The sequence below is a fragment of the Marmota marmota genome, unplaced genomic scaffold (assembly GCF_001458135.2).
Source record: "Marmota marmota marmota unplaced genomic scaffold, marMar, whole genome shotgun sequence".
NCBI classification, from domain to species: domain Eukaryota; kingdom Metazoa; phylum Chordata; class Mammalia; order Rodentia; family Sciuridae; genus Marmota; species Marmota marmota.
In genome coordinates, this window is record NW_026000185.1 from 15,076,991 (window position 1) to 15,093,275 (window position 16,285).

At 36.1% G+C, this 16,285-nt stretch overlaps 1 protein-coding gene across 1 annotated transcript in view; it reads left to right on the forward strand.

Annotated features, from left to right (window-relative positions):
* The first annotated feature begins 442 nt into the window (after positions 1-442).
* Mosmo (modulator of smoothened) overlaps positions 443-16,285 on the forward strand; it is a 43,723-nt gene continuing 27,880 nt past the window's right edge. The window contains exon 1 of the mRNA XM_048789638.1: positions 443-1,711. Coding sequence (XP_048645595.1) covers positions 1,639-1,711 — 73 coding nt within the window. The 5' untranslated portion in view covers positions 443-1,638. The remainder of the gene's footprint in view (positions 1,712-16,285) is intronic.

Consider the following 16,285-nt stretch of genomic DNA (forward strand, 5'->3'; position numbering starts at 1 on the left):
CATAATATTTGTTTTCATACTCATTTCAGCTGTATCATGGATAGGCTGCTGGACTCTGGAATTTAGAGAGGATTTTAATACCATAAGCATATAATTAAATATTCTAAATATCTGAAGGATGTTTTAAAGTCATTTCTAAAACAACTGCTTCCTTTTTAACTGACCTTTTACTAAGCCTCTTTTTGGAAACATTACACATAATCTACTCAATCTTGTTTCCTTTAATTTTTGTCTCAAACTTTACTTTTCCAAAAGTGATGTAAATCACACCCTTCGAGTTTTCGTACACTTCCACTCCACTTAGCTTGTCTTCTTCCCTATACTTGAATGAGTGCATATCATCAGAGCACTGGTTCTGTTACCCTTTCTATGGTGTTCTAAAAAGTCATAAAAGGCAAATTGTTTAGTATACATTCTTAACATTTTTAAAACCTCCAATTTTGAAAGCCTTCTTTCTCTGAGCTGTTAGATACATGTATGATTCATAAAATGAAACAGGGTTGCCTGTAGTTACTTCTTAATTGACTTGCCATGTCAGTTAGAGTCTTCTGTCCTTGTCATGTATCTAGGGATAAAAATCTAGCTTACCTTAATGTCCTGTACATTATTACAGTTTGGGAAAATTCTCTTTCTTCAGAACTTTCCTGTTTTAAAGCTTTTACTTCTCCATTAATTTTGTCTCCAAAACATGGTGTAGCAGTCAGTTGTGGTGGAACATTACGTAAATATTCTGTTTTATTCTTAGAGGTTTTCAAGCAGTTATTAGGACTTCTGGTAGACATTTCTAAATTATCATATAACTAATCAGTTTCACATAAAATTAATGGTAGTCTAAAAAGACTGTTTTCTTAGATCCTTCCTGCCATAAACTCACACCTTTCCACCCCACCCCCAAATTCTGAAAATTTCCTGTGGCTTATGAAGTTCATTCTTAAATTTGAAGAAAATCTATACAAAGGGCATCACCATGTTAGACTGTAGATGGAATCTGTACTAACATTCACCCTGATTCAGAATTGATAAGAGTGCATTGAGCCTTCTGTTCTCTTGGGTCTGATTTTGTAGACTTTCTTATAGATAGATATTCCCTGGGATTCAGAACCTGTCACACATCACTGCGGGAGAAGATTCAAATACAGAGTGTTTGAAAATCAAAACTGTATTTTCCAAACAGTCAAGTTAAAATGTGTGTATGTCTGAACAAAGCTTAACCAAATAAGACATCATTACTTTTCCATTTGAAAACTTGCCTAGAGCATCTGAACATTAAGTACTTCTTACATATTTTTAGGAAAATTATGCTCCAGTACTTTTCTCTTTACAATTAAATATTTTTAGTATTTTGTGACTTTTATTGTGAGGGGACTTTTTAAAAGTAATCTTTTGAATTGAATTGACAGATGATCACAAAAATGATTCTGACTTGTGGTTAGTTTATCCCAATCTTTAAAAAAATATTCATATTTTACCCTCTTTAGGCCAAGATGCAATAAAGAAGACCCAATTTTAGTGAGAGATGCAGACAAACAATTGGAATTCATGAGAACAGCACTAAGAGTAGTAAGTGCCATTGCCATAGGAGCACATGAAACATGCCTCTCTGACTCAGGCATCGGTTAGAAATGGCTACATGGAAGAATGATGCCTAAACCAAGATCTAAAGAACATACAGGAATTGGTCAAAGAAGGAATCAGCATAAGAGTGTTTCAGGTAGAAGGAAAAGCAAATTTAAAGCTTTTGAGGTTAAAAAAGAAAATTTTATGTGGGTGTCCTGGAAGCTAGATGTAATAACAGTAGATTGAAGGAAGAAGTGACATTGGATGGGTAAACAGAAACTAGATAATGAAGAGCTTGTTTTTTCATCTTCTTTTTCGAAAGAAAAGAGTGCTGGGTACATGGCATGCACCCGTAATTGCAGTGACTTAGGAGGCTGAGACAGGAGGATCGCAAATTCAAGGTCAGTAACTTAGTGAGGCCTTAAGCAACTTTGTGAGAGTATTCCCCCTTTTTAGGTGTAGATGGACACAACACAATGCCTTTATTTTTTTGTGGTGCTGAGGATCGAACCCAGGTCCCGCCCGTGCTAGCCTGTGCTAGGCAAGCGCTCTACTGCTGAGCCACAATCCCAGCCCCCCTTTATATATATAAACATGTGTGTGTGTGTGTGTGTGTATGTATGTATGTATGTATAGAGAGAGCTCAGTGGTAAAGCACCTCTGGGTACCCAAGTACCCAAATAAATAAATAGAAAAAGAAAAGAAACTTTTGAGATAGAATTAACATGCCATTTAGCTTACTCCTTTAAAATATACAACTCATCATTTTTTAGTGTATTCACAGAGTTGTAAACTATTGATAATTTAGATTTGGTCAATTTTAGAATGTTTCATCACTTCAAAAGGAAACCCTGTCCCCTTCAAATATCAACCCCTACTTATCCCAGCCCTAAGCAATTTTCTGATTCTGTGTAATTTACCTATTCTGAATACTTGTATAAATGAAATGATAATATGTAGACTTTTGTGACTAGCTTCTTTAACTTAGCATAATATTTTCAAGGTTCATCCAATATTATAATAAAATCTATTAATTCATTCAGTTTTTGTTACCATTGTATGACTATGCCACATTTTATTTACTCATAGTCAATGTACATTTGGGTTTTTTCTACCTTATGTGGCTGTTGTGCTGCTATGAACATTCATATCCACACGCTTCTTTGTGTTTACTTGTTTTCATTTCTCTTGCATATACACCTAGCAGAGAAATTGCTGAGTCATATGATTCTTTTAACTTACTTTTTTTGGTACCAAGGATTGAGCCCAAGAGTGCTTAATTAACCACTGAGCCACATCCTCAGGCCCTTTCATTTTTTATTTTGAGACAGGATCTCACTAGGTTGCCTATAGCCTCACTGAATTGTGAGGCTGGCTTTGAACCTGAAATCCTCCTGCCTTAGCCTCCCAAGCTGCTGGATTACAGTGTGCACCACCACACCAGCTTCTTTTTTTTTTAAATTTATTTATTTATTTTAATTTGTTATATATGACAGCAGAAGGCATTTCAATTCATAGTACATATAGAGCACAATTTTTCATGTCTCTGGTTGTACACAAAGTAGAGTTATACCATTTGTGTCTCCGTACATGTACTTAGGGTATTGATGTCCATCTCATTCCACCATCTTTCCTACCCCCTCCTTTCCCCTCCCTCCCCTTTACCCTATCTAAAGTTCCTCCATTCCTTCCATGGTCCGTCCACTCCTACCCCCATCCCCATTATGGACCAGCATCCACATATCAGAGAAAATATTTGGCATTTGGTTTTTTGGGATTGGCTTATTTCACTTAGCATAATATTCTCCAAATCTCTCCATTTATCTAAAAATGCTGTGATTTTATTCTCTTTTAATGCTGAGTAATATTCCATTGTGTGTATATATACCACAGTTTCTTCTACTGACGGGCATCTAGGTTGGTTCCACAGTTTAGCTATTGTGAACTGTGCTGCTATAGACATTGATGTGCACACCAAGCTTCTTTTAGCTTTCTGAGGAACTGACAATCTGTTCCAAAGTGGTTGTACCATTTTACTTGCCCACCAGCAGTGTAAGAGAATTCCAGTTTCTTCACATCCTCACCAACAGTTGTTATAGGTATTATACTGGTATGTAGTAGTTTTTTTTTGAGGACATTTCTCTGATCTCTAATGATATTGAACATTTTTATATGCTTATTGGCCATTTCTGTATCTTTGAAAAGATGTCTGTTCAGATCTCCTACACGTTTTAAAACTGGATTATTTGTGTATATTACAATTGTAAAAGTTGTTTATAATTCTGTTACATGTTGTTGTTGGACATTGATTCACAAATATTTTCCCCCATTCTGTGTATTTTTCTTTTCACTTTCTTGATTGTTTCCTTTGTTGCACAAAGATTTTGATTTTGATTAAATCTAGTGTATCACTTCTTGTGTTACTTTTGATTTTGGTGTCTTATCTAAGAAATATTTGTTTAATCCAATATCACAAAGACTTTCTTATTTTTATGTGTATGGTGCTACGGATTGAACCCAGGGACAGTTAACAACCGAATCACATTCCCAGCATCCGCCCCTTGCGCCCCCTGTGCCCCCCCCACCCCTTTTCACCCCTTTTAGTTTAGGGACAGTGTCTAAGTTGCTGAGGCTGGGTTTGAACTTGTAGTCCTCCTGCCTCAGCCTCCCAAGTTACCAGGATAACACATCCAGCCTAAATTCTCTCTTTTTTTTTTAGAGACAGAGAAGATTTTTTAATATTTATTTTTTAGTTTTCGGTGGACACAACATCTTTATTTTATTTGTATGTGGTGCTGAGGATCGAACCCAGCACCCCACGCATGCCAGGTGAGCGTGCTACCACTTGAGCCACATCCCCAGCCCCTAAGTTCTCTCTCTTTTTTTTTTTTTAATGGTGCTGGGGATTGAACCTAGGGCTTTGTGCATGTGAGGCAAGCACTCTACCAACTGAGCTGTATCCCCAGCTCCCTAAGTTCTCTTTCAGATGACATTTTCTCTTCACCAGTAGTGCAATGCAACCACCTTATAACAGTATCGCCAATTTCTCCCTCCTGTTTCCTATAACATTGCTGTCAATTGTTTTGCTTATCCATAAGCTGCAATCACTGAATACATTTTTGCTATTATTTTGAATAAACTGTTATCTGATAGATAATTAAGGATTAAAAAAAATAAGATGTTTACCTTTATTTATTCCTTTACTAATGCTTTTTCTTTATATAGATTTCAGTTTCTGACTTGTATCATTTTTCTTCTTTCCAAAGAATTTCTGTTAACGTTTCTAGCAAGGCTAGTCTTCTGATGAAAATTACTCTCAATAGTTGTTTGTTTGAGAAAATGTTTCTGTTTCACTTTTGAAGGATAATTTTATTGGATACAGAATTCTCTTTTTTATTTTAGCCCTTTACTATATTTCATTCCGCTATCTTGTTGCTTGTGTGGTTTCTGATAAGTCTGATATAATTCTTTTTTTAATATTTTGTTTAGTTGTAAATGGACACAATACCTTTATTTTGTTTATTTGTATGTGGTGCTGAGGATCGAACCCAGTGCCTCATATGTGTGAGGCAAGCACTCTAATGCTCAGCCCCAGCTCCAGCCCCAGCCCCAGCCCCAGCCCCAGCCCCTGGTATAATTCTTACATTTGTCCTCTATAGATTAAGGTGTTTTCCCCGTCTGGCTTCATTCAAGATTTCCTTCTTGTTTTTCATTACCTGCAGTCTGAATATGATATATTTATGTGTAGATTTTATCTCCCTTGATCTCTTTGGGATTTAGAGACTTCTTAAATAAAGCCTGAGAACTCCAGGTTTTGTAACTGTATTCCTCTGTTATATAGGAGCTGTATTGATGTTATGGTAAAGTGTACAAGCAGAGGAAGTGTTCTGTGATTAGGTCCAGTCAGCCTGGGCCCTGACTTATGACCTTCATAAGTGTTTCTTGGCCTTCTTCTCCTCTTAAGTGAGTTAGAAAGGCTAGAGACAGGTGGTATTAGGTATTCAGCTGGGCTTTACTGAAATGGTTTCTTTTTAGCCATGCCTTTTTTAGAAGAACAGATGCTCTGAGCTTATTTCATCAACTGGAAGCATGTAGGGATTTTTTTTATTTTCACTGTGAGAACCTGGTAGGTTCCTTGAGAAAAATCTGAAAAGGTATATCCCCCACCCCCAGCTGCCAAATTAAACCTCCTTGGATTTGTGTGTGTGCATGCATGTGCACACACATGCAAGTGCCCTTTTTTTATTTTTCATTTTGAGATAAGATCTCATTAAGTTGCCTAGCTGGCCTCAAATTTGCCGTCCTCCTGCCTCAGCATCCTGAATAACTGGAATAACAGATGTGTGCCACTGTATCTGGTCCCTGTGGCCTCCTTGGAATTTTTAACTATCAAACTTGACCACACAGAGCCTGTAGGAATTCACCTGTTAACATTTTTATGTTTTTCTAACCTAGTAAAGGTTCCCATAGAGGTTTGGAAGTTTGTGGTTCATTAAGCAATGATTGTATTTGCCTTTTGTCTCTCCAGTTCTGCAGGCAGCATTTTGTCTGTGACTTCAATTCTCTGATGGATCTAAGGAGAGTTGTGGATACTTAATTTGTTTAGTATTTTTCTTGTTTTATGGATGAGAGTGAAATTTCTAGGCTCCTTGCTTGCCTGAGTGGAAATCAGATGTTCCTACTTTTTAAAAAAAAAATTTCTTAGTTGTAGATGGACCGATGCTTTTATTTTATTTAATTTATTTATTTTTATGTGGTGCTAAGGATCAAACCCAGTGCCTCACACATCTAGGCAAGCACTCTACCACTGAGCTACAACCCCAGGCCACCTACTTACTTTTTGAAATTTATTCCTATAGAATTTGGGGGGCTCTCCTAACCCTAGTACTGGGGATTGAAGTCTGGGACAATTTACCACTGTGCTACATCCCCCACCTTTATTTATTTATATTTTGATGGGGGGTTACGGGGGCTTGAACTCAGGGACACTCAACCACTGAGCCACATCCCCAGCCCTATTTTGTATTTTATTTAGAGACAGGGTCTCATGAGTTGCTTAGACCTTGCTATTGTTGAGACTGGCTTTAAACCCGTGATCTTCCTATCTCAGTCTCCCGAGCTACAGGGATTATAGGTGTGCACCACCATGCCCAGCTATATTTTTATTTTTTGAGGCAAGGTCTCTCTAAGGTGCTGAGTCTGGCCTCATACTATAGTCTTCCTGTGTCAGCCTCCCAAGTTGCTGAGACTACAGGCAGGCACCCCTGTACCTGGCTCCTTTGGGAAGGTTTTGTTAGTTATAGGTTTATTGGGAGGGTTGAGGTTTTAAATTCAATACTTTGAGTTTTGGATTAATCATTGCTAATATTATAGGAATACAATTTATTTTTGCATATTGATCTTGTATTCTGCAACCTTTCTAAATTCATTTATTCTGATAGTATTTTAGAAGATTTATTTTTCTTGCTTGATTGCTTTGGCAGGAACCTCAAGTACAACATTGAATAGAAGTCACAAGTGTAGGGCTAGGGATATAGCTCATTGGTAGAGTGCTTGCCTTGCATGCACAAGGTCCTGGGTTCAACCACAGCACCACAAAAAAAAAAAAAAAAAAGGAAGAAGAGGAAGTCTTATTACAAATCTCAAAGGGAAAGCACTCAGTCTTTCTCAAGTATGTTAGCTGTGAATTGTTTTGGGTTTTTTAATTATTGTTTTGTTTGGGTTTCTTTTGTTTTTTGTTTGTTTGTTTGTTTTTTCAGGTAAGCTTTGAGCAAATTCACTTATATAGCCATAATGGTAATATTTTTGTAAGCTATCCAGGTTGTGTAGTCACTAATTTGTTCCTTCTTTTTACTTATATTCTGTAATTTAATTTATTTATTTTTATGTGGTGCTGAGGATCAAACCCAGTGCCTCACACATGCTAGGCAAGCACTCTACCACTGTGGCATAAATGTACCAGAATTTGTTTAACCATTTGCTTTGTCAGTCTTAGGACATTATCATAGCACCCAGAATGGTACCTAGCACATAGAAGGCATTCATTATATACATGTATATATTGAATGAATGGAATCTAATAAGGAAGGAGAGAGATTAATTAAAAACTTATTAGAATAATTTTAAAATGAGGGCATAAAAAGATGGACAAGATTGAAAACAGTGGAAATTGTTGGAAGGAAAGAATAAATAAGAAAGGTTACAAAGGAAGACTGATTTTTCACTATTAGAGGAGATGATAAAAGGCAGCAAGAAAGATTCCAGGATTTCCAATTAAATACTAAAAGTCTCATTCTCATTATTAAAATGTCTGCCTTCCTTTCCTCTTACAACTTTTTAAAAATATTTTTTTAGTTGTAGTTGTACACAATACTTTTATTTTTATGTGGTGCTGAGGCTCGAACCCAGTGCCTCACACATGTTAGGCAAGCACTGTACCACTGAGCCACAACCCCAGCCCTCCTCTTAAAACTTTTTATGTCTAAGATTTGTGCCTAGAATATAGACATGGGCAGTAAATATTTGGATAAATGAAAACTAAGGAAATCAGAAGCTTACATCTTAGATGCATTTTATATGTAAAATAACAATAGCATGGGACATTGACGGAGGGTAAGGCTAAAAGTTTGGAAAGAATGAGGGCCTTGGGATTTACAGCATTTAAGTGGGGAAAGTACCACGAAATAGAAGAGACAACCTTCCACATAGGAGAGAAATAGGAATATGGTCTCAAGAAGGCATAGACAAGAGTTAGAGTCAGGAAGGAAAAGAGAGTTATCAACATTATATGCTTCAGACAGCTGAAGAAAATGACTAGAGAAGATCTTCAAAGTTATCAATTGAGAGGACATGATGTTGAGAAGAACAATTTAAATAGAGCAATGAAGTGAAAGTCATAGTACAGCGTGAGGATGAGTGAGAGCTAGAGAAGAAAGACACTGGGGAAATCTGAGGGAGAGTCATTTAAGGGAAGTATTTTTTGTTTCGTTTTGTTTTGATTTTATAAATATGTAAGCATATTTTGAGAGAGAAGCATCATCCTGTAGTCTAAGACAATGGTCAAATTTCTGATTGATTAAGAATAACATGGGGGACTGGAGCTGTAGCTCAGAGGGGGAGTACTTGCCTAGCACATGTGAGGCACTGGGTTTGATCCTCAGCACCATATAAAAATAAACAAACAAAATAAAGGCATGCTGTCCATCTACAACTACAAAAAAATTAAAAAAGAAAAAAACGTGGACGCTGGGCATGGGATGCACACTTGTAATCCCAGTAGCTCAGGAGGATCCTGAGTTCAAAGCCAGCCTCAGCAATAGTAAGCAACTCAGTGAAACCCTGTTTCTAAGTAAAATACACAATGGGGCTGGGGGTGTGGCTCAGTAGTTGAGTGCCCCTGAGTTCAATTCCGGGTACCTCCCCCCAACAAAAAAAAAAGAATAACATGGAGATTTTATTTAAAATGCAGATTGCTGGCATCACTTATAGAGAATCTTATTCAGCAGGTCTGAGGTCAGAAATTCTCATTTTTAAAACAAATTATACTTCCACTTACCCCAATTCGCACCTAGTAGATTCTGATGTAGTTAAGTACCAAGACCTTACTTTGATTAAGATTGGGCTGGGAAATAATTGGAAATGATTTTTAAAGAAAAAAAAAAGTGTAAAGGGTTAAACTTCGAGAGGAAGATCATCATCTTAAAAAACAAAAACAAGAAGAAATGGTACTAGGGAAGTTTTTTGAGATGAGAAACAGATTCAGAGGGGTTTTGGAGTGCAGAAGAGGACAATTAAAGTTGCTTCATTTGCATGACCTTGTTTTTTTACTTCTAAGTGAGAAGAAAAGTTATCTACTGTGGGTAGGCATGAGAAAATTTTAAGTGTGGTTAAAGGTTTGAAACTTGGGGCTGGGGATGTGGCTCAAGCGGTAGCGCACTCACCTGGCATGCGCGGGGCGCTGGGTTCAATCCTCAGCACCACATAAAAATAAAATAAAGATATTGTGTCCACCGAAAACTAAAAAATAAATATTAAAAAAAAAAAAGGTTTGAAACTGCTGCTGTGAAGGATGCATTGGGTCACAAAGAAGGAACGGAAACCTGCACTGAGCAGGAGTAGGGCCTTAAATTTAAGTAGGTTGCATGAGTTATCAGTGGACCCAGTCAGTACTGATCTGACACTTTTAAAGTGAGGAGTAGTCCAGAAAACATAACATCTTCTCTTGATGGTTCTCTTATTTCATCAAATGTAGAGTTACTTAAATATTTCATGATGCTTTTAGCCTGTGCCACTTCATAGAATGATTTCACATATTTACAGAGTATAAAGCATTTAAAACTTACCTTTCATCCAAAAAGTACTTCCTGTGATTTGCTTGAATACATTTACATTCATTCTCCATCCTCTCTAAGTTTCTATGAATTTGATCACAATTCATGATGCTTGCCATCATTTTACAGATTGATGTTTCTACAGCCAGCCATTGAGGGTATTTATTTCACTTGGGCAAGAGAAGTTATCACCAAGTAAATGCAGTGCCCTGGTTTAGGGCAAAACTCCAGTCTGCTGAGTTTTTCTCACGTTTACATAAATATAGTCAGTTTGAACAAAGTGGGGAGGAGCACATGGGTTCTGTGCAGCTTGTTCTATAGTTTTATTAATGCTGTCAATAACTCTCTGAAATAGAAATTAGAGTCTCTCCATTTACAAATAAGGAAACTGAGACTCACATCCCTAGATCCCATGTAAGTCATATATAGTAAAGAAGCTGGACAGCAAGAAGTCAAACCTTTATCTCTCTTATTCAACACCTCAAAACTCCTTTTTATATCATATGCAGAGTACAATGCAGTCTAACCAATTATGTTTCATGTACAAAATAAAATAACAATAGGACCATTGATTAATTAATAATTTCTAATTGGAAACAATTTATTTCCCAGTATAGATCAATAATTAAAGAAATGCATTGTTGGGAATTAATAAAAGGAAAGTTTTTCCTCTGTTTCTGTGATCAGTTCTTCTAAACCCCTTAGACCTTTAGATTGCTAGTATGACACTTAGAAATGCACCTTTTTTTTTTTTTGCTGGTGCTGGGGATTGAACCCAGGGCCTTGAGCATGTGAGGCAAGCATTCTGCTAGCTGAGCAATATCCCCAGCCCCCCAAATGCACATTCTTTATGAGGACAAATAAAAGTTATAAATAGTATGAATTTAAGTTTTCTGGGTTTCTTTCCTAGTAAATTCAGATGGTATCCAGCATTTTTAGCCACAGTAATATATTCACATTGCCATATAACTATGTCTTATATACAGGGATTATTTTTCCTTAAATATATATATATATCTTTACATTGGTCATGTGGCTGCACCTCTTCTCAGACTGTTCACACACTCTTGTCTCACCTTCCTATGTATTGTCAATGAATATTCATTGAGCAGTTCTTTTGTTTCAGCCATTATACTGGGTATTCCAGAAAGTTTCCTTGGAAAGTCTAATGTTTTCTGAAAATTGGAATTCATTAATTTAAAAATTAAGTGGAACGCTTGCTTTGGCCACATGTATTGGAGCAACATATAAATTAGCAAGATCTCTGCACAAGAATGGCTTGCAGATTTGTCAAAAAAAAAAAAAAAGTAAATAGAACCAATATACTATGCTTTTCAACATTCATGGAAATTATGTCTTGATTTAAGACTAAACCATTTCTTTCTGCCAGCCATAGAGTAAGATGAGTTTGTTTCTTTTAGGTCCTAGATACAGAGTCTACGGGTTTATGTGTACTGACAGTTGCATTTATAATCAAGGGGACTTGCTCCAAATAAATGATCAGTTTAGGTAGGTTGAGACATTCTGCAATGCCAATTACGTACAAATAGAATAGAAAATAGTTACATAGAATGCAAACTCTTTGAAGGCTTACATAATTGTTTAATTACCTGTTCTTAAACAGGTTTCATTATAGGTACAACATGTCAATATTAATAATAATAAATAACTAATTTATTAAGTCATTGTTCTTGTCTTTTGGCAAGAATAATTTGACTTAAGTAAATGCAGTGCCCTGGTTTAGGGCAAAACTCCAGCCTGCTGAGTTTTTCCCACGTTTACATAAATATGGTCAGTTTGAACAAAGTGGGGAGGAGCATGTGGGCTCAACCTGTGAAGTAGGTACTATTTATGATCCTCCTTTTACAGATGAAGAAAGTAAGGCAAAGAGAGGATAGGTAGCTTGCTCAAGTTACGGGGTAAGGGGCAAAGCCCCAAGCCAACCTGCTATGTTACTTACTGTCCTCTTAACCACAACTTAGCTAGCTGATGACTATTATATTATTTATGCTGCCTTTCACTGGTCCTAACTTGGTAAGTTAGTTAGCATGATCTGATTATATTTTATAGTCAAGAAATCAAAACAACAGCAAGTCACACACAATGATTTAATGAATCTAAATAAACATGTTGACCAAGAAAAGCAAGTGTGGAAGAATAAATTATATTTGTATGCAGGTCAGAAACATAGAACTAAACATGTTCAGGGGAAAATATAGTAAAGCTACAAGCAAGGAAATTAATAATCTAAAATCAATATTGACTGGAGGATAGCCGGGCACGGTGGCGTACACCTGTAATCCCATCAGCTTGGGAGGCTCAGACAGGAGGATTGGAGTTCAGAGCTAGCCTCAGCAAAAGCGAAGCAATAGTAAACAACTCAGTGAGACCCTGTCTCTAAATAAAATGCAAAATAGGACTGGGGATGTAGCTCAGTGATCAAGTGCCCCTGAATTCAATCCCTTGCACCCAATAAATAAATAAATAAGACTAGGGGAAATGAGATTTTAGAGGGGTCACATGGGGAATAATAAAAGTAGTAATAATGCTCTTTTTTTCTTAACCTGTCATGACTTTTTTAACTTCATGTATGTTTTATAAATACTTCTTATATTTATTAATTATTTAACTAAAAATATGTTTGGGAAAGCAAGATGTGAAAAATAAATGTTACCATGACTGTGTGGAGCACTTTTTAAAATACAGGCTACATGAGCATATGTACACATATCTATCATCTCTTCCATAAAGATACACAAGAAGCTGGTAATAGTAGTTTTTGCCTCAAGGGAAGAGGACTGCATAGCTGGAGATCAGTTGTTGAAAGGAAATTTACTTATCATGCCATTTGAATGTTTATAGTAAATGTATATACTACATATTAAAATTTTACTTTAAAAAATATGTGTAAGTAATTTATCATTTGTGAGATTCCTGGAGAAATTTCAATATCATTTCTAACCTTGGTGACTTTGCAGTTTTACCAAACCACATATGAAATGAAAGTAAGGTACATTTTTATTGACTAGGTACTTTACCTGTCACACTAATTTTTCCTTGAAGCTTAAGCACCATGCAATATAACATTCATAACACAGAGATTATATTCTTAGCCCTTAGCCTTACTTCTTTTTATATTGCTTACTGAGGAATCTTTGAAGTTCTGTTCAATTTTTTAAACATTTTTTTTGAGGAAAAAGTGTCCTTTCTTATTTCCCTTTGTATTTCAACTTTTAGTGTAAGAGCACTAGCCCTGAAATTAGGCAACACTGTACCATTAGAATATGTGTGTATCTTACTAAGATATTTGTCTACAGTAGGTAGCAAAAGTTAACCTTTGTTCCCCCTGCCTTGAATATTTAGGGAGAGGATCTAATTGAATACGTTTTTTTTTTTTTTTCTCAAAACTAATCATAAGTATTTTTTCCACATTTTCCCTTTAGGGTTTTACTACTTAATCAGATTTATTTGAACATGTCAAAGGCATTTCTTTTTAAGTGTTCCATCAATTCTCTTTCATAAAGATAGGTTTTTTTTTTTCATTTATGTTCTTTGTCTCTGGTATAATTGATTATAAATATAACCTATTTAGCTGACTCATGAATTCTTATACTAATACAAGTTATCATCCTCCTCCTTTCTCCTCGGTTGGTTTTAAGGGAGGGCAAATCTGGTCAATCTCTGTGCAATGTCCCACATCACTTTGGAACTAATGGGTACTGTAAGGGATTGATGTCATTTCGTCTTAGTAGCATGGCATCTGCTGGTCACCTTAAGAGTCAACAGCATTTTCTGCTGGGTACTGCAAGCACAGTTACTGTTTCCTCTAGGTTAAATGTTGATATGTTAGTCTTCTCCAAATGACAGGATACTGAGAGGGAACAACTTCCGTTCCATGTTACACCCTGACTAGAGCAGTCCCATGACAGTACTGCCACTTCTCCACAATCACTCCTTTTCTATGACAGATGATAAAACTTTCTTCATTACTATGTAATGAATGTAAATCAGTTTAATGTAAATCAGTTTCTTGAAAAAGAGTGATCCTTAGAGCTCAAGTCACAAAAATTCTGTTCCACATCAGGTCTCTTAATGGAAAGTGGGTCAGCAGGTGTTTCTTAGAGGAGAAGTTGAAAATTGTAGTCACCTTAACCTTTAACTTTGAACCTGTTTGCTGTTGCTTTCCTCAGCTTGGTCCAAAAAGAACAGTAAAGCTAAAAAAGCAAGTATTGTTTTTATTTTGTTTTGGGGAACTAGAGATAGTAATCCTGTTTTGATAGAGTTAGCAAAACCAAGTTTGTACCGGCTGCTAGACCTTCTTGCTTTGCCCAGGAGCCTTCTCTTGGCTTATCTACTCCCATTTCTAAAGCTTTTGCTTTCACAAATACAACCTATTTTCTAGGACATAGGTATATTAGCACCTGCCATTGAAGCATGGATTCATACTGTGGTTCTGTGGTCCCCCCGCCCTTTTCTTTTTAAGTCTCTGTGACTGTGTTCTTTTCTCCTTTCTTTCAAATGAAACGGGGGTGGGGGGGGCTGGAAATTAAGAGTCTTTCTGGTTTTTCTGTATTTTCATTTTACTATCCCAAGAACCAACCTCGTTCATTAGGAAATCAGCATATTCTCCAAGACATATCAAGATACCAGTTGGCTGGCCATGTTAAAATTGCATTTCTGATTGTATTTTAGGTACATCATCAGTCCATAAAGTAAATGAGAACATTAACAGGATTCTTAATTTTATATGGATATCTCACTGAAGTGTTACTTTTCTTTATTATCTTATTGAGATAAAGCTTGTTTTTTTTTTCTCTTTCCCTTCTTCTTAAGTTAATGATAAATAGTGTCATTGACTTGAAGTTACTGTTTAAATTAATCTCTTCCTTAAGATAAATGATAATTGTCTACTGCCTAATTTGTCTTTTATTTTGGAAAGAGAAAATTGTGATAAAATATGGTATCTCATCTGCCTTTGTGCTGCTACAACAGAATGCCTGATACTAGGTAATTCAGGGCAGAAATTTATTTTTCACAATTCAGGAGACTAGGAACTCTACGTATCAAGGCATTTTAGGTTAGGTGTCTGGTGAGGGACCAGTCTCTTCTTCCAAGATTGTACCTCAATCCTCTGCATCCTCCTCTGCATCCTCCAAAGTTCCTCGATGTTAGAAGAGTTCCCATAAATTCTTTTGATGGTGGCATTAATTTGTTTGTGAGGGTGAAGCTCTCATGACTTAGACATCTCTCATTAGACCCTACCTCCCAACTTGATAGGCACAAAATTTATATATATTTTTTTAAAAAATATTTATTTTTTAGTTTTTTAGGTGGACACAATATTTTATTTTTCTGTGGTGTTGAGGATTGAACCCAGCACCCGACGCACGCCAGGCGAGCGTGCTACTGTTTGAGCCACATCCCCAGCCCACAAAATTTATACTTATATTAAAATTTATTGAGAACATATTATATGGGCACTGTGCTAAGCATTAGATACACAGTGATAAATAATGTAGATGCTAACCACACATTGAACTTATTGTCAACAATAAGATAAGAGAGAATAGAGACAAAAAAAATTTTTTTTCATGGAAATATAATTATCATAAGTGCTGTGAAAGGAGAAATATAGTTTAATGGGTACTTATAATAAGGAGTAGATACTAGGAAAGTCTTTCTTAAGAAAACAATACCTTGGGGCTAGGGTGGGTTTGATTCTCAGAACTGCATTAAAAAAAACAAAAATTAAATAAAGATATTGTGTCCAACTATTGCTAAAAAAATAAAGAAAAAACAATACCTTAAGAATGAAAGGAAGTGCAGGAGTTAGCAAGAGAATGAGCAGGAAACGGTGATGCAGGCTAAAGGAGTAGCATGGTCCAGGCCTTGAAGTGGGAAAGAATCTGGTATATTTAGGAGCTAAAGAAAACCAGTGGGGCTAATCTCATTGAGAGAAAGGCAACTTTGGAACAAATCTGAAGAAATTGTTGCTATGTTCTGTATAAATTTATTAACAAGCTAGTTTTATAAGAATCTTACTTTTTAATAACTTGGCTTTTTAAACTGAGACTTTCTGTTACAATACAGTAAACTTCTCCCTCCTGCCAGATACATTTGTCATCTCTGTTTTTGTATGTTAGCTATTATTTGTTTAAACATGAATAAACTTTGTAACTAACTGATCTTCCAAAGGCAGTAGTTGATATTTTCTAAGCATATAGGTTAGGCAATGAGAAGAAAAGGCATTGAGAACTATTCTGAGTGTATTTTTGTCCTGTAAATCGTTGAGATGACATGATTTTTAGCTGTATGTCCAAATGTAATAAAGGAAAGTTAATACTTCTTTGCAGTCGTCGTGGTCGTCTCCTCCTCCTCCTCCTCCTCCTCCTCCTCCT